The sequence below is a fragment of the Anas platyrhynchos genome, chromosome 3 (assembly GCF_047663525.1).
Source record: "Anas platyrhynchos isolate ZD024472 breed Pekin duck chromosome 3, IASCAAS_PekinDuck_T2T, whole genome shotgun sequence".
Lineage (NCBI taxonomy): Eukaryota > Metazoa > Chordata > Aves > Anseriformes > Anatidae > Anas > Anas platyrhynchos.
The window spans coordinates 4,710,242-4,728,733 of NC_092589.1; the positions used below are offsets into that span (position 1 = coordinate 4,710,242).

The window sequence follows — 18,492 nt, forward strand, 5'->3', positions numbered from 1 at the left end:
CACAATCACATCTTCAGCTGTTAAGCATAGGAGACAGTTAGTTAGGGCTTTTAAAGCTTAAAGGAGAGGGAAGCCAACACACTTAAAGCAGAGAAGTGCATGTTACAAGTGACAGGCACAGAAAAGACAGCAGGGTAGCATTTCACGGGAGGTGAACATAAAGCAGGAGTCTGTTGAGGTTGAACAGAACGATGTTGGAGAATTGGGGAAGAAGCATCATGAAGGCCTGGAGCAGAAATGTGTAAGGATGATTTAAAAGCAATCTAGAAATTAAGCTCTTCTAGAAGGCACCATCCATCCCACACAGGGAACAAACCCACACAAAATTAGTGTGAAGCGTTTCTCATGAACGCTTTACTTGTCAAGAGTAACCAGCATACAACAAACATTTCCATTAGCTCCAGATGCCTGACGCTTCATCTCAATAACTTGTATGTAAAAGAAACTGTGACATCCTGTTCTTCTAACTTCGGTGATCAATAATGCTTAATAGTCAAAACTTGTATTCTGACATTGTTCTGAAATCTTTCTTACAGAAATGCCGTCACTTTCAAACTAAGAAGTGGTCATGCAAAATGTATGCTTCAGGAAGAAAAAAAAAATGTAATTCATCCACATTACTTGTACCAAAGAATGAATTGTATAGCTGAGATTATGTATGGTTGTAAAAAGAATCCAGAATAAACATTAGAAAAACTATTTTTCAGATGATGCTTTTGAGAAGTAATGATCAACCTTGTCATTTTTTCCATTTGAAAATGCATTAGAAGACTTAAACAGTTCACAAACAACAGTAAGCATTGAAAACAGATCTTTTGACTTAAACCAAAATTATTAGATAGCTTTTTCCACACTCACCAAAATGAGAAGCCTTAGGTTTACGGGCCTCATAACAGTCATGGGCTAACACGTTAAGGCCATACCACTAAAACAGAAAAAGGACAAGAATTCAGAGTTACTTCAAGATAGTAGAAAGCAAAGAAAATTCATGCTTGATCACGTGAAAAAGCAAGAGTACAATTCACTTATTCAACACTTTGCCTACATTTTATTTAAGTATTTTCCTCTGGTAAATATTCTTTAATATTCTATAAATTTCCTCTGGCCACACCTGAAAAGCATCTTTTTTGAATTGGTAAGCTTATTTAAGTAGGATTTGTAGCTCTCAACCTAGCTTTCTAAAACAGCCTTAGAAGAATACATCGAAATAAGCTTTTACAACAACTTATTTTCTCTTTTACTTGGTCTCTCTTCCCCCCCCCTTTTTTTTGGTCATGGTTATATCTTCTTTAATACCGTACCATTTCTTTTCTGATAGCTTTAATGTGCTGCTAGTTTTCCTTAGTTTGCATTAACTGCAATAATTGCTGGAGTAAATCTCCCTACTGTTTTCAGAAAACTTACTTGGATGGGCTTTGTAATCAATCCTTCCATAGCAGATGGATGCTGCTCTTCTTGGGAAAGCAGTGTGTTGCTTTGGTACTTGGGTGCCTTCATTCCAGGAGCAGCAGATGGTTGCAAACAGGAGATGTGGGTAACTGCTTCAGCTCTGCAGTCCTTGGGCATCTCTATTACCAAGTAATCCTCTTAGGTGAAGGTTGAGCACAGAAGAAACAGTTGAGAATGTGTATCTCTCTTTCCTGAATTAATGCTGTGATTTCTGAAATGAGGTACACATTTCTTTTGTTCCTGTTTGTTTGAGCCTTGAGGACCCTATGAAGCATCAGTAACACAGAGGATGGAATGGTTGCCAGAGGAAATCTCTTTTGTTTCTTCTAGTTGTTTCTTTTTGTTTCTTCACTACTTCTAGTGTTAAGAAGTAGTTGTGTTTCATTTTGAGGTGATGGATAAAATGTGATTGCTACATGTATATTTACTTAAAGTGTGTAGGCCCAGTAAATCCTTCATTTAGCATTTGAGCTTCTGTAAAGATTTCTATTAAATAGTTGTAGATTGTTAAATTTGCTAAATGTGCTTTGGAGGTGGGTCCTGAGCTGGAGAGGGATGTTCATGGGATTGGGCAGAGCACAGCACTGAGTAGGTGGACCTAGAATACTTGTTTTTCATTTGTTGCATTGTCATAAATGAGGGCATTCTGGTTGGAAAAAGGAGGTATGGGGATAAATATTGTTGTAATAAATGTTGTAACTTGTGAAATCTGAGCAACTAACATTAGATGTGAATGTGGGAGCACAGTTGCCTTGAGCTGAGAGGCAGCAGCTGATGGAGTTGGAAATAAAATACTGAGAGGAAAGAGGGCTTTCTTGAAGAAATTCTTGCAAGCAGGGGTGAGGATCATCTATCAGCTCACAGTGGCTGTGGCCTCATAGGTCTGGGTTTATGCCATTGTGTGTTTTGCAAGTCCCCTTCCATTGCTATCCCAAATTCTGGCTGAGGGGATGCTCCTCAGAGCTCAGAGAAAGGCTTTGAAAACCACTTTTTGTGGTGAGAATGTTTCTTTTTCCTTAAGATGTCATTTATCCACGGTGAAGAAATTGAGAGTACCCTGTGAAAACTTGCAGAAAGCTCCCTGAAGGGAGGAACATCCTACAATAAGCTATTTCGTACACCTTTGCCTATTTAATCTTCTGCCATGCGATGGCACTGGTTAGCTGACCAGGGGAGATGGTGGTGCGGGCCAGGCCAAAGCAAGTCCTGCACAGCGGGGCTTCTGCCCACACGCCCCCACTGCAGCTTGCTTGGAAATTTGATGTGTGTGTGCACCGAATATTTGTGGAATAATAGAAACCAACAGTTTGCTTTTCATTACATACTGCTTCGTAGGGCTCTAATCCTAGAGATGAATCCACAGCGTGCCTATTTGGTGTCATCAAGCAAAATCCTCATGGGTAATTTTTAACTTGTGGGGATGAATGAGTGGCACGGGAGAAAAATAAAAGTTTTATTTACTTGGAGAGAAAGGGAACATTGGGAGAAATGAGGAAAATTTACAATTTATTTACAAGAGATTATTAGTTGACACTTGCGTGTGCACAGTGGGAATACTAAGGAGCTGTTAAACCCATAGCTTAAAAAGGAGGACCCTGAAGTACAATTTTAAGCCTTTCCAGGCATTTAAATGAACTCTGAGCATTCAATGCTTTCTTAAACAAAAACAAACAAACAAAGCAAAACACACACACAAAAAGAAAAATAAAAGAAAACCAGGGAAAAAGTAGTTTAACAGAAGTATAAAAGCCCTGTGGCTGTATGGGATGATTTTAGTTCTCTTCCCAAAACTGAATTAACACTGCTTCTGATACCATGTAAGACTTCTGTATTCACACCCAATGGATGAGTGAAAGATGTGGTAATTAAACAAGCTGAGGGGGATGGAGGAGGGCAGCAATGAGGACTGATGGTGTGGCTCAAGTGGGCAGTGGAGTGTAGGTGAAATGTGATTCATCTGTACATCAGATCTTGATAGGAAAAAAATTGAAAAGATAAACTTGGAGCTTTTCTAGTCTATTGAAAAGCTACTTATGACTATGTACTGTGGATAAGGCATTTTGGAAAAGCTATTTAATGATCAATTAAGCTTTCATATAAGAAGAGTGCTTGAACTTGGTGTCTTATTTTTTTAAACACACTTTAACAGTTAAATCATTTTTATATTTGCTGTCCGTGAAATGCAAGGCAAGTCTTTATTTTTTTTAACTGGCTAGATCGAAACTTTGGACACTGACAAACTTGGAGTGTGCATCAACTCTATGGGCATGACGGAAGGCACGCTTGAAATAAAGCAGCAGCCTTATCCATTCCCTCTCTTTCCAGTTTGGCATGATGGTTTGCATTTTTCTCCTTAATTTCAAAGTAAAACTATAAATAGGAGTTGGAAACCGTGTGGATGTGGTGATTGATATGGGTTTTGTTTACTGTTCTCATCCACTTGCCTTAAAAAGAAGGTCTAAGCTTAAATTAAGAGCTAATGATCCAGCAGTTTGTCATCCAGTGCTGTATCCTTGATCCATTTCCAGCATGTCGGCTCTATCCTCTCACTATGACATGTCATTGATTTTGGCAGGGCTGGGTCAAGCAAGTGTAAGGAGCTTTCTCATTTTACTACACAGAAATATGATTTGGAATAATATAGTTTGAAATATGATTTGGAATAACCTTATTTCTTCAAAATGACTCCTGGGAGTCCCTACTTGTTTATGTTCACTTTCAATGTATTTTTCTTAGGTGAAAAATCTCAGTGTTAGCTTTTGGGGTATAAAAAAAACAACACTACAATTTCATCTAGGTCTCCTGATTAGGAGATAACATGTACTTCTATAAAAAGGATGAAAAAAGGCAGTTTAAGGTTAATTTCTTGGGGAAAAAATTGTCAGGACTCAGTTATAAATCCCATCATCACTTACTATAGTTATACTTGCATGTTACTGCATTGTTGAAAGCAAGGTTTGTAAAGGAGTTAGGTATGTGCTGTTCAGTTCTTGTGGTTACTTACACAAGCTGCAACTAGCTCAAAATGCCAGAATTGTTAGTAAAAGTAGTAGAGTGATAACTGTTGATAGTCATAAGGTTTTCTGCTCTTTAAAACTAAGAATAGTCAACTGCATTTTGGGATCTGAATGTGTAGAAGGATATATGAAGTTTTTAAACACAGCAGTAGCAATTGCAGCAGTCGAAGTACAGGAAGGACTTTGGATGGAGAAAAAAAAAAAAAAAAAGCCCTGTTCTTAGAGCACCCTGAAAGCCCCCATGTAACCCTTGTATGTTGTTTGCAATTCTTCTTATAGTGGGTATAAGGAACATCTGAAGGAAAAGCAGAAGTTTGTTCATGGTGTGATGATTCTTTGATCTGTGGTGCTGGACTGATTTCTAAAACAGCTCTGAGGTGATATTCCCAGGATAGGTTATACTCTATCCCTCTGCCCTTGGTTTCAGAGTCTACAGCCCAGCTTTGAAGAAATGCCTATCATTAAGTGATTTTTAATTGTTACTGCTATTTCAGGATACTTAAATGGCCATGTACAGGCATGTATAACCACATACACGCAAGCTCACAGCAGCCATATTCAGGACGTTGTCAGTAATGTGTTCTCATTTAATTCAGCTTCCCACATTGTTTTTTCCTTTAGGAAAATCATCAGGTGTGATTTTTTTTTTTTTTGACCTTTGGAAGGATTTAAAGCCTGGGTGAGGCAGAGAAGGATAAAACAATTTTTTGACTAATGCTGCCAGGTCTGGATATTGTTGGCCTCCATAGCCAGGCCCGTGTCTCGGCGCCTTGCTGCTGTGGGATATGCTGTTGGATTGCAGTTTAAAAAGCAGAAAACAAACAAAAAAACTGCTGCAGGTATATTTGGGGTGTCTGTTCAGCATCTGCTTCTTCCAAGGGTGTGGGCTGGTGCGTCCTGGAGGGGATTTCTCCCGTGGCTGCTGATGGCAGCCCTTGGGCAGGCCCAAGAGGCTGGGCCGGGCCCTGGTGAAGTCCTGAGGTGGCAGGGGGCTGTGTGTCCCCTGGCCAGGCTACTTACCAGCATGCTTCCCTCATCAGCTGTCCTGCTCCCCCCAAATCCCCTAGATGACATGAAAATGTGCTTTTTGTTCACATTTTGTCCCAGTCAGAGGTGGGTGAGGTGAAGCCTGCCTACAATAGTGCTGTGGGAGTTTGAGTTGTGTCTTGTGGTGATGAACTCTGCCACACAATATGGAGTTTTAATGCTCCTGTCTTCATGAAGCTGCTTAAAAACCTTCAGCACCTTCTTGCTGGTTTCTGAGATCTTCAGAAGTCCAGGAGTGGAATTTCATTGTATTTGATGATCAAGGTGCTAGAGATGTGTGTGAACCGGTGATGTGTATAGTTATTGTACAGGTTGACATGCAGATATTTTACAAAGCCTTCTGGAGCGGCTGCTGTGGAGCCAGTGCCTCTGGTCTCACAGACCCAGCCAGTCAGCTCTTTTGTGTGGAGGAATTGATTGCAGTTCCAAAGCTTTCTCGTAACTTTTAAAATACATTTCTAACACCCATCAGATGCAGATTCAATTATAAATGCTTATGCATTTAGAGGGAGGTTTTTTCTGTGTTACAGGTAGACAACAGCCTCTAGCGGATCCAAGGTGCAGCTTGGTATGAACTGGTTGTGTGGGCAACATCTGTAAATAATTGCTGCTGTCTTCCTAATTTTTTGTTTCCAATCTTTGTCTGGATCCCAGCAAACAGTGTTTGAGTTTCAAAGCCGTGCTTGGAGCTTCTTTAACGGTGTTGCTTCAGCTGGTGTTTCAGTTCATGGCTTTGGAGCTCTAGCTCCATGTTGTGGTACATTGTGAGCTGCCTTGTGAGTTCCTGTGCACACCAGTACTGTCCATTTATGCCTGCTCATCTTCTTGGTGCATTCAGAAATGTACAGAGTAAAAGAGATCTCCTTGAAATATATTTACTTCTCTGGCTAGGCAAAAATGTGTGTTTAATTGTTTGCAGTTTGAACATGACTAGTCACCCTGGTAACTGATTTCTCCATAGCGGTAACTAGTGACAACCAGAGGCATTGATCTTTATATTTGATCTAATTTTTGGCAAAACTTAAAAAACTGGCTGATACCTATGTAGCATTCAAGGTCAACTGTTGACAGAGCAGACTTGGGAATGAGGTCTGGCACCTGAGCAGGCCTGCTAGACTGAAATTGTGTGCAGTCAAATAAGTAAACAAATAAGAAATTTTGAGACTTTCAAAAATATTGGGCTTTTTCATCTGGTATCTGTCTTTCATGTGGAGCTGACCAAAATGGTCTTCAAATTTATGCTTTTAAGATTAACAGCTCATTTATTTATTTCTAGGATATGTTATTTGCACTTTTAATAAACAAGTGGGATTTAATGAACCCAGAAGTGTCTCAAAAGGTTAAGAAGCATGTTGTGGAGTGATGGATGCATCTGAGCAAACAAGATCGTATGTGCTTTGAGCTGAGCTGCTTGGCACTGAGGGCTTCATTTTGCATGTGGGTGAGGTGCTATTTTGCTGAGTGATCCTTTTGATATTTTGGAGCCCTGGGGAGAAGCGTGTGAGCTTGTAAATGTGAACAGGTGCACTTGAAGGGGGTGAAATGAGGTGAGCAGGAAAAAAGGCAGCGCATGAGCTGCAAAATGTCAGAAATGCTCAAAACCTCCCATGTGTAAACTGAAGTGGCCTCAAGGTGGCTTAATCTTGTATGGGAGGAACTGGTGTAATTTAGAAACCGAGCAGCAGCTGGCCTTGGCAGCTGCGGTGCCCTTGGGACAGGCTGGTCTGTGCAGTGCTCAGGGAGCTCCAGCCTGTTTCACCGCTGACCTGGGGGACATGTCTCAGTACTATCCCCTCCTGGTGTCACTCTCATGGCCATCCTGAGCTGTGCTCAGTGCTGAGCTGGCCTTGGGAAACCAACCTGCGAATCCCCATGCTCAAGTGGACCTGAATGTTTTAGCCTCTTGGGGAGCTTGTGATATTTTCCTGCTGGGGTGCTGTGGTGGGGTTTTGGGGGCAGAGTTGGAATCGTTGTTCTGCATGGGTTTTGGTGCTGAGGAAACCTGGAGCTCTTGCAAAATGTTCCTCATCCCTGCATTAAACACTGCTGTAGCATCAGACCTCACTGGATTTTTGGCTCCAGGCGCGCATCCGGAAGTATTAAAAAGCTTGTGTTAGGCAGGAATGTTACCCTCAATATAAATTTCCATATAAAAACCTCTACTTGTCTTTTCTCTATGCGTTCTCCCTGTTTGTCTCACTCTTATATTTTTTTATTGCTCTTTCTGCTTGGCAGCCATGATCCTCACTGTGTCAGCCTTTGAGGCAGCTGCTGTGGGGCAACGCAGAGTGAGCTTTTCTTAAGAAAATGTTTGTAGGCTTCCTGTGAGCTCTCTGGGGCTTTTTGCCCGCTTGCCTGTGCCTGGTGAAGGAAATACGTGAGCAGTGGGATGGGGCTGTCGTGGGGGAGTGACAAAGGACATGAGGGGGGGCCCCGGTGCCCTGTCCCCCCCTCGGTCTCCCGGCCTTTCCCTGGTCCCCCCGTGGTGGCATTTACACCTCCCAAAGCTCGCGGGCTGTGCGCTGTCGAAGGGCCGTGTGGTTGTTGGCTCTGGCCTCTGCGCTCCAGGGCATGGTTTCAACCATGTCTATGGAGACCAATTTTCAACATCAAAACAAACCAGTCTAAGTGGAATTTATATTACCTTTTAAAAGTGCGAGTCAACAGAGCGGAGGGCTCTGCTTCGAGGAAGCCTCTTGGGTTTGTTCAGGGAATTACTACAAATATTTTACATCCTTTCTAGGACTCCAGGCAACCTCAGGAAGCGGCTGTCAAAATGCCCCAGTTTGTGTGGCTGATCCAGGGTGATTTTGGGGCCTGTGGCATGAGAAAGACCCCTGCCACCAACTATCCCACATTGCCTGAAAGCATCATCTAATTTTCAGAGCGAGGCTGATCTTTCTAAACATCTAGACAGTATATTTTCACCCTGAAGCACTGGTTCTGGCTTGGGTGATGGTGGTGGAGAGCAAAAAACAAAACCCTTCATCCCAAATGTGTGCAAATTTGGGTAATGCTAAAGGCTAACACTTCTTTTGTTCTGCTCCATAGAAACATCCCAGCTGTCCTGAGATGGAGATGATCCCTGTAGCTGTGTGACAGCAGTGGAGGGACTGAGTTCAGGTAAGAGAAGGCTGCAGCAGAGGGTGTGGTGGAGGGTCTGCAGCCCATGGCGGAGGCAGCTCAGAGATAGGTGATGCTGGGCTGGGGTGCTTTGTCCCCCCCAAAAAATGTGCCTCGGATTATTTGAAGAGATAAGTAGCAACTTCACTGCTAGTTCTTGATAGGAGAAGGCCAGGCCAGCAAGCTTAGATATACAAGCTTGTATATATAACATCTTTCAGGGAGGCTTTATCCCTTCTGCCATGATGTGAGCGTGGTGCCTCTGTTTGTAACTTTGCGTTGTTTGCATGCGAGCAGGTTTTGTGCAAACCACAAGTTGAAGTTGTATTAGTGCCATGTCATCACTGCAGCCTCATTTTAATTTCTGCTACCTCCAGAAATGGAGGGGGAATCCTAAACTGAGCAAGGAAACATTCCTGAAAAATGTCTGGGATGGAATTTAGCAAGTTTCAAGCTTCTGTGAAGTGAATTGTAGCAGCCAGCAATGCCTGTGCTTCACAGAGGGGAAGAAAGGGCTGTAGGTGGGGGCAGCTTCCTAATGCCAGCAGGAGCTGGGCTGCAGATGGAGCAGGCTCACAAAGCACTGCTCCTGCAGAAGTTTCAGTCAGGTTTGTCTCTTTCCCAGTGCTAGTGGGGAAAATGATGCACGAGTCTGGTTTGCACTAGGACATAGGCATCTGTCAACTTGATCCACTCCATGTTTGCAGAGAACAGAAGAAACTGCGGCCTTTGTGCAGTAGAGGGACTATCCAACGGTAGTCGTTTCTAATGAAATCTTAGTGCTCTCCTGGAGATGTTCACCGTATAATTTGGGTCTTCCCTCCCCAGCATACCAGAGCAGAGGCAGAAATCTTCTGACCCTGCTGAGGTCTCACATTACCATGTTGATCCTTGGGGTTTGGTTTGCAATACAAACGTGCTGACCTCGCAGCAAGCGCTAGACACAGTGCTTCATGCTCCCCCCTGCCCGCCCACCTCTGCCAGCTCCTAAAGCTCTCGTGAAACACAGCAGCCCCAGGAAGCACTGGGGACGGGCGTTTTTCTGTGGGGAAAGGCAGTAAGGCAGTGAGGAGGGGACGGGTGCTGGGGTGAATGTGGGTATTTGTTCCCCAGGAGCTGTACAATATTGCAGTTGGCTCTTTTCCGTTAACTGGAAATGTCTGAAAAATAAGCAGATATTAATGTGAAAATCTTTAGCAATTGTGGGAAATGTTTTTTATCCCCCCATTGATACCTCTGCAGGAGCTAAGCCTGTTCTTTAATTACTGCTTTGAAGTCCAATTGTGTTGAATCAAGATCTTGGTACACTGTATTTCCTCCTTTAAATTCAGAGCAGATTAAAATTTTCTCAGTTTCACATCGTTGGGAGCCTGGGGGAGAGACAGGGGGAGAGAGCAGCAAATGTAAGCTTTCAGTGTCAGGCTCTGAATCACTTTGAGGGTCAATTTGTGTCTAACGAGTGTATCCAGAGGTGCCTTTCCTAGAAACACCATAATTTGCAGTGCTCTGGCTCCTGCTGCCTTCCCGCAGGCACTGCCTCTCAGCTGGGCTGAATTTTCCTCTTGAAGCTGCTGTTGTGGAGGAGTCGATTCGCTGTTCCTTCTGTGCAAAATGCCTTTCTGCTTTCCTGCCTCGAAGGAGCACTTTTGTTTCCCTTCTTTAAAATGGTGGTTCTGGGGGGAAGCGACAGCCCCTGCAGAGTACGATCTGAGTTGGCTTAATGCTTTTGTGGCTTTGGCTGAGCTGGGAGCGACCGCTGCTCCCCAAACGTGGTGCTGATGCGGATGATGGATGTGGCACCCCCTGCTAGTCCTGGTGCTGCTTTTTGAAGCTGTGGTTTCCACCGAGCTGTTGAAGCTTGGTGCTGGCCTCCCAGGCTGCTGTGGCCAGCTCAGGCTCCTCCGCTGTCCACCGAAAGCTGGGGTGGCTTTCCTCATGTGCATCGCGTTACATTTATCCCCTTCGGCTTTGTCTGGGGCTTATTCCTTGCTCTGTGGGAGCTTTCCCAGGCTGTGTTTCCAGGTGTGCTCCCCCTGCCCCAAGCAGCTGGATGTCACTGGTGGGACTCGCTGCTCCCCTTCTTGCATCAGCTGCCGGGTTGGCAGCAGGTCCACTGGTGCGCTGCCTGCGGGAGCAGCTCTGGCACAGCGGCATTGCCCGGTTCCTCCTTTGGGAACACGATGCAGCTTCAATTTGGTTTTCTGCTCCGGTGTTGTCTTTTTTTCTGATCAGCCACCTCTTGGCCTCCCGGGAGGCTCCTTACCTCTGCTGTGCCTGGACAAGGTTGAGTTTGCCAGTCCAGGCACTGGTGAGTCGTTCCTTTGGCCTCCTGTTTTTTTCTCATTCATACACAGCCTCGACTTCACAGAGGATGACTTATTGATTTTAATAATGCCTTTTACCCTGCTGCTTTGGTATGTTGGCTTCCCCTCTGCAGCCCTTGCTCTGAGCTTCCAAAATCTGTTTGTTTTCCTAGTTTCCATGCCGCCTGCGAGGATTTTGCTCTCTTGACTTCCCACTTGGGTGTTTGTTATATATGTTCTGTATAGGAAACATTCCTATATGTTGCACGTGGATACTACAGAAACATTCAAAGCGCAAGAAAATGTGACCCTCAAGAGGAGGTGGTTGCAAATTCAGATGTTTCTTGAGTTGCACCAGCAGGATTTAGACCTTGAGGTGCCTGTGCAACTTCCATGGTTGTGGTTTCAGAGTTTAAAAGCATAAATATGTTCCCGTTGTCCACCCAGCAGGCAGCCTGTTAAATTTGAAAGCCTTTCTGTGTCTTTGTGTGGATGGGGATGGTGGATCCTCGGTAGAGTTTTTCTGGACCAGAGTTGCGGAGGCTTTAGGTGATACCTCTTGGCTGGGAGGAGGTAGAGGGGTAGAACAGGTGGTTCATTAAGCTGGGTGACAAAATGCAACAGAGCGTGCTTTTTGGGCAGAGGCTGTTTGGCTGGTGCTGCTGCAGTGCTGCGGCTGTGCCTGTGAGGATGGGACGGAAGCTGGGGCTTGCTGAGAGCCGCTCCTGTCACTTCTGGGCTCTGGGCTGAAGCACGCTGAGGAGATGCAGGGCACTGCTGTCTTTTCTGGGACTGTTGGGGTTTGGGATCAGGAAGAATAATTTCCAGCTCAAGCGAGAGCAGTCTGTGTGTGTGTGTGTGTTACAAACAAACCCTGGAGCGTGTCTGAATCGAGGTCTGTAGGATGCAGAGTTGTGTCCCATCCACAGGGCCCCTAATCCTGCTACCGAGGTGTTTGCTGAGATAGCAGGGGACACCTTTCCTGCCTCTTTCTCATACTGGTGCTGTACAGCGGTTGCTGTAATTCTTGCAGCTTTTTCTACCGAGTGAATATATGCAATGAATCATGATTTAGTAAGAGTTAACGGAGAGCTTATTTCTTTTAAAAAAGATCACTTGCTCAACGTATGCAGCCTATATCAATATAAAATAGGAGTGTATTTTTTCCCCATGCAAAAATAACAAGAGCTGTTGCACTCTGTCCTTCAAATTTGCTTTGGCAACTCTAAGCCATCTCCATTTTATTAAACAGCTCTCTTTCCTCCTAATATATACAGAAATGTTTGCTGTATAAACAACTTAACTAGACAGCTGCCTCTCCCCAGATACAAGATGCAGTTAACTTTTTGCCCTGTTTCTGTTCACCGGGGCTGATAACTTTCTGCTGGCCAGATGAAATAAAATTGGGTTTCGTACCAGATGTGGTGGAGCTCAGTGCTGTATTACGCAGGTGTTCCCCCAGCTGGGGAGGGTGGAAGCGTGCCATTTTGCTGAGATGATGGTGAGGTTTAGAAATGTGAGGGCGTTAAAAATAATTCTCCGTGTTAACAGTGGGCTTTGTCCCTGGTGGGCTCCATATGCCGAACAGCTGACTGGGGCAGCAGCTGTTCTATATTTTAATAGGAGAGTTATAAAGTTAGAAACATGGATGATCATTCAAAACATAAGCAACTCTTCGCAGTCATGGAAACGAGATTCAACAATAAACTCGCATTTGTGAGCCTTCCAAGCAAAATAATCCCACTGCTCTGCGTTCAGGTGGTCTCAGGGAAGTGAATGAACTGTTTTCTGTTTCCCTGAAGTTCTGTTTACTCAGTCCTATTTCTTTAAAACTTTTTCCTCCCTCTTTTCTATTTCTGAGGAGATATTAAACTTTGCATGTGATCCCGATTTAAGTTCTTCTCCAAGTGACAGCAGATTTATATGAGAAACTTTCCTGAAGCGTGTTACTGATAACGGTACTGCTGTAGCAAAGGCTGAGTGCCTTCCCTTCAGGTCCCTCCTTGGGATTTCTCTGTTCCTTTCAACCCAAGCAGTTATTTAAGCTCTTGTAGCAGTTTTGCTGGGACTCCACAGCCTTAGGATGGGATGAACCTGTTAACCACACGCACGTTTTCTGGCACAGCGCTGCGCACAAACGCTCTCCTTGCTCAGGCACCTTCTGCTTTTGCTTATGGGCTTTTTGGATATGCGTAGGCTCCATCACACACCACATGCCTATCTGAAACAACACCAGTTGCCCTCTCCCAGCTCCTCAGTCCTGCCCCAGTTTTGTTTTGGAGGGGCTGCTGCTGTTCCTGTTCCTGTGGGAGTGCCGTGGTTCCTGTTGCATGGCTCAGCGGGGCGCACACCCAGCGGCTGTGTCCTGGGCTCAGCAGGCCCACATCCAAGTGCTGGTGAGCAGCTGGATCCGTGCTCCTGAGCTGCGTGGTAGCCCCTGGCTTGGCTGCTTTGGGTTGCAAGCTGTCTTGTATTGACCTGAATATTGCAAACAGATGGGGAGCAGGGTAGTTGGCCGGGCGGTTTGTGCAGAAATAAGTGGTTTATGTCAAGGCCATGAGCATGATGAGATGTGGAGGAATGGGCAGGCTGGACTTGCAACTGCCTTTGTTTTTATGCCATTGGATGCACGTGATACGAAGCTAAGAACGTACATGTATGTGGTTCCTGCAGTATGTACAAGCTTCCTCGGTTTACCAGGAAATCCAGGTAAATTGCCTGGATTTGGGTATTATCCACCGAAGTATGTTGTATTTATGTACACATACAAAAATGATCAATCTGGGGTCATTGTCTGAGAAGCAGAGATTCAAAAGGGAAATTACTCAAGCGCCTGGTGTGCTGATGGCATTCTAAAGGCCCTGTGGATTTGCAGCCGAGCAAAAGCAGCGTGCTCGGGCTGGTGGAGCTGCAAACTGGAGCGGATACAGCAGCCGTGGTCCTGGCCAGACCTCTCACTGCTACAGGACGGCGTGGTTGTGGGGCTGCCACAAATGCTTCTCTGCCTTCCCAGTGATTGCAAGTGAGTGCTGGTGATAAAACTGGTGTAAATAAGCAGCCTGTTTGTGTTGGCGGAGCTTGAAGGCAGAGTGAGTCCTTGGGGCAGAGCCTGGCAGTGAGGGGCACGCCAGGGATGGTTTGTGGCTCTTGAGCTCGCAGCAGGGGCTGGCCCCGCACTCTGTGGGTCCCAGGGCTTAAGGAGGTGAAGCCATCTCAGCTCTGCTGGATGTGGGAAAATAGGCCTTTTTTAAATCTAGAAAACAATAAAACTAATTCTTTCTTGGAGTGGGTGATGCTGTATTATGCTAGTGTGGAATTTAAATACCTGAGGTGTCTGCCTTCCCACTGGGGTGGGGTAGGGAGCTACCTGTCAGACCCAGCAGGTTTGGAGAGATGAGTGGGGAGAGGAGGGAGCCTCCTGTGAGCCAAACTCTGCATGTCGGAGGGCATGGTGAGTGTGTTTGCTGTGGAAAACTGATTAAATGCCTCCATCTGGCTCGGTCTTGGTGAGCTCCTCTCTGTGGAGGAGGTTGAAGGCTACCTGTGGTCTCACCCCACAGCCCTGGGGCCCCAGGCAATGACAGCATGACCCTGTGCCAGCGCTATTTATTTTTCTGGCCTGTGCCACAGCCGTGTGCTCTGACCCTGTTGGCAGCCAGAATATTTGCTTAAAGCCACAAATGAGTGCCTGAAGGAACGATTGCTGGGTAATAGGGTCCTGCTCTGCAATTTGTCTGAGCGTGGGGGACGTGTTGCCCCAAACCGGAGCGGTTGTGGCTGATTCCAAGTTGTATCCTGGAGCGTGGTTTGCTGTGCGTCCTGGGACCTCTGGATGCCAGATCCTCCAGCCACATTCGGTGCGTCTCTTTGGGCACAGCCCCTGGAAGCCCTCACCGCGGGTGACTCAGTCACTCAGTAAATCTGAATCCCTGGGTCTCCACCACAAGCGGGTTTTGTGTGTGTAATGTATCCATTATTCGAGTATCTTCTACAGAAAATGAACTTCAAGTAGAATGGAGGTTCCTTCCTTTAGACCACCAGCTAACTAGTGACACGTGTATCTTGGTATGTTTTTCTTTTTAATGGCATTAAAACTCAGTAGGTAAAGTTTGTCCTTCCACAAAGGCGTTGCAGGACTCGGGGGCCTTTGCTGACTTCCACAGTAGCTGAATATTCACCCCTCTAATGTGGTTATGATTTGGTAAGACAAACAAAAAGGAGGAAATACATTACGGTAAGAGATCTTTATTAAAAATTTTGTACATCGAAGGATTAACTGCTACATTTTAAACAAGAAATAAGATTTTACATATTACAAAAGATGCTATTAGTTCTTGAATTAGAAATAAATTTTATGAACACTGTACATGATGCATCCAAATCATAAGAGCAGGAATAGGACAGTGCCTGAAAATATATGATATAACTTAAGCAAATGCACGTAATTTGTAGAATGCAACATATTTCTGGAAAAACGGCATGTTAACTTCTGTCTGAAAGTGCTGTATCCCTCTAACCAGTAACCACCAGCAGTGTTCTTGGGAGCAAGCACTGACGCAAGTGCCCAGCGTGCTGTTTTTCCATTTGGAGTTTTTCGTTGTCGGAGAAACCTTCTTACTATGGTCTGTTTGTCTTGGAGACAGCAGAATGGCACGGTTAACACAATCTGCATATAAAAACCCGATGCAAAACACTTACAACATAACTTTACCCCCAACCCAGATTAGAAAAACCAACTGATAGCACATAAATGTCTACAGAAATAGATTTTTATTGACTTATTTTTGTTACAAAGTTAGTTAAAAAGAAATATATTTTAGCTTATCAGATAACCGTTACTTTGTGTATCATTCATACTATATTTTTTTCCTCTTGAGATTGTCAGTAGCTGCATTAGAATTTAAAATAAAAACAACAAAAGATCACCTTTAATTGCATGACCTATTTGGCTAGGAAGGGTGTGAAGTTTTACAGGAGAGTACGAACATACAGTTCTCATATGAAAGTGTAGTATGTATCTAGGCCAAGTAAGGTAATAAAAAAGATTGAAATCTTTATACAGAAAGTGACAATGCCCATGTTATACTATGGAACACATCTACTAATTTTGAATTACACGTGTAATGTGTGGATTAAAGATATCACTTTACTAAACAAATAAAAAAAAGAGCAAAATCTATAAATAAAATAGTAAGTGCTTTCTTTAAGATAATATTCTTTGGCTGCTTTAAGTGCCAGTGGAGGGTTACTGGAACCCCCTAAAATGCGTAAGGTCCCACTATTATCGTTAGCCTCAACACCGAGCTTGTACGGTAATTCAAGCTGTTGACTGTTAGCATCTCCAGATCCACGATGTGTTCTCTTGGTCCCGATAGGGATTTCACCAGCACCAGCATTGCACTTACGGCACTTGTTTGCTGAAAGAAAGGAGGGAAAAAGTTTAATTCAAATTTAAAAAGATTCCCTAGCTGTATCAAGGGACTGCTTGTGTGTAACTGCGCCACAAAAATGCTCTGTCTCAGCACAAGGATGCACAATGTAAGTATTATTTAACATTTTTAAATGGTCATGACTAATCTCACACCTGGCTTTGCTGGAGGGGAAGCTTTACCTGACTAGGGCTCAGAGGAATAAACTGCGCTGCAAAATCTGTTCCTGGTTATACTGACTCTCCTAAAGGATCTGAAAAGTGGTAATCTATCCCAGGATGTTTTTTTGTTTTATCCCCATCTATCAGCTTTTAAAATACATGAAGAATAAGTAGACCAAGAGAAACCTAATGTATTTAACAGTGATGTAGCTTGTTCAGGGGAGGAAACTCTAAGTCCATGCCATGGCTCATACTCCAGAAGCTGTTTTCCCTGAAAAACTGGGAATTCTTGCAACTTCTGTGCCTGTTGCTGTCCTTCTTGTAGCCCCCTGAGGCTCTTTCCAGGCTGGGGTTGTGCTGCTGGTGCTGTGACGTGACTGAAAGATGGCATGTCACTGGCTTGTAAAAAGGCTTCAAAATGTACAGATGATAAAAAGGGTACACATCTCTCCCTTTACCTGTGATAATTTTTTCCCTATGTGGACTGAGTAGGTTAAACAAAGGAATCCACGTCCAGAGACCTCGCTCAGACTTGACTCAAACAATGGGAATAATTTCTAGGCAAGCCTTCCTTTACTGCGGTGCTCTGGCAGGAATAAACACATGCTTCCTTATTTAAGGCCTGTGATTGCTTGTTGGGTGGCAACAGAAGGTTGGAATTGTCAGTCTAAAAGTCAGTCTGGAGGCTGGGTTGGAGTCCTACCCTACCTAGAGCTGGAGTGAACTTGTTCTTAAGAGCTGTCGACTTTAAATAACAGTTGGTGCTTTGGGAGTAGGCATGGGGTTTTGATGTGCAATAAATCCAGGGAAGAGCATTGGCTTACAGGCAGTACCAGAACAAGTCAGACAAGTAAGGAGTTCCTTGCTCCCATCTTGGGGAGACTTGGTGTAAATAGGCAATGCCATATCTTGGTTTACTTTTCTATTGTACTATTAAAATACTGAAATCTTTGGATTTGTAGAAAAAATAGATAAATGAAAACTTTCTAACTAATAACAGTTTTAAATTTTCTGGGCTGTTTCCGTTTTACTGAGTGTAAAGCCACACAAAACAAAGGATTTTCGAGGAATTTGTCCATATTAAGCTTCCAAAAAAATCTGATTTCAAAAATCTTAAGGTAGATGTTACAGACAGTTTCATTCATGTGTATCTACTCACATTTGTTGTACCAGCAGGAAATATTGCTGCCATAAGTCACTTGAACTTCTGGTTTTCTGAAACTGCTGCAGCACTGAAGAAAAAGTTCTCGCTCAACACAGTCTTGGTTGCAAGTTTGTCTGAATTCATCATTTGAAATCAGCACTCCATCCCAACCTATTCCTGACTTAATTTCTTTTTTTTTGTGTATGGGGAATTAAAAATGTACAAAGAATCTTTCTATGACCCTCTTCTAAATACATACGCATGGGACATTAGTGCAGGGTGAAGAGCAGAGCTGTTGTGATTGCTAAATATTCATGATTGTTACTGGTGTTCCTTTCAAGTGACTACAATGGGTTGATTCTCAGTTTATAGAGTTATTGGGCAGAGCAGGTAAAAGCTTTTAGAAGTCTGTAAACCAAGTCCATTCAATAAGGAAATATTAAAAAGCTGATAAACTTTCTATGCTGTATTTCTCTTACAGGAACACTTGATGGAGTTGTCAGAATGGCAAGGCACTCTAACACCTCGGCAGCACCAGTGGTTTTATAGCCCGCTCAGGGTCTGACTTCAACCAATACTCACTCTCAGGTAAAATTCTCCATTTTCATTTCCAGACTTGATCCGGAATGTGTTAATAGTATTAGGATAAATAGTGGTTGCCTGAATCTGGAAGATATCAGAGGGCACTGTTCTGTCTGAACGGATGCTCATGTATTTGTACACAACAGAGTAAGGCAGCTCTCGGCAAATGGCATTTGATACGGGGCAGACACAGCGGCTGAAAAACAAAAATGGATAAACTTGGTACTTGAAAACATG

The 18,492-nt window shown here is 44.0% G+C and overlaps 1 protein-coding gene and 1 long non-coding RNA gene across 2 annotated transcripts in view; one reads left to right on the forward strand and one right to left on the reverse strand.

The window, feature by feature from the left end:
- Nucleotides 1-1,202: 1,202 nt before the first annotated feature.
- On the forward strand, nucleotides 1,203-18,266 carry LOC106016898 (uncharacterized). The gene is made up of 3 exons (XR_002401824.4): nucleotides 1,203-1,530; nucleotides 8,565-8,636; nucleotides 18,155-18,266. It is a non-coding gene; the product is annotated as an uncharacterized lncRNA (long non-coding RNA).
- The window catches only part of EFEMP1 (EGF containing fibulin extracellular matrix protein 1), a 48,934-nt gene continuing 45,610 nt past the window's right edge, over nucleotides 15,169-18,492 (reverse strand). The window contains exons 10-11 of the mRNA XM_027453261.3: nucleotides 18,256-18,451; nucleotides 15,169-16,356 (exon numbers count right to left, since the gene is read on the reverse strand). Coding sequence (XP_027309062.1) covers nucleotides 16,198-16,356; nucleotides 18,256-18,451 — 355 coding nt within the window. The 3' untranslated portion in view covers nucleotides 15,169-16,197. The remainder of the gene's footprint in view (nucleotides 16,357-18,255; nucleotides 18,452-18,492) is intronic.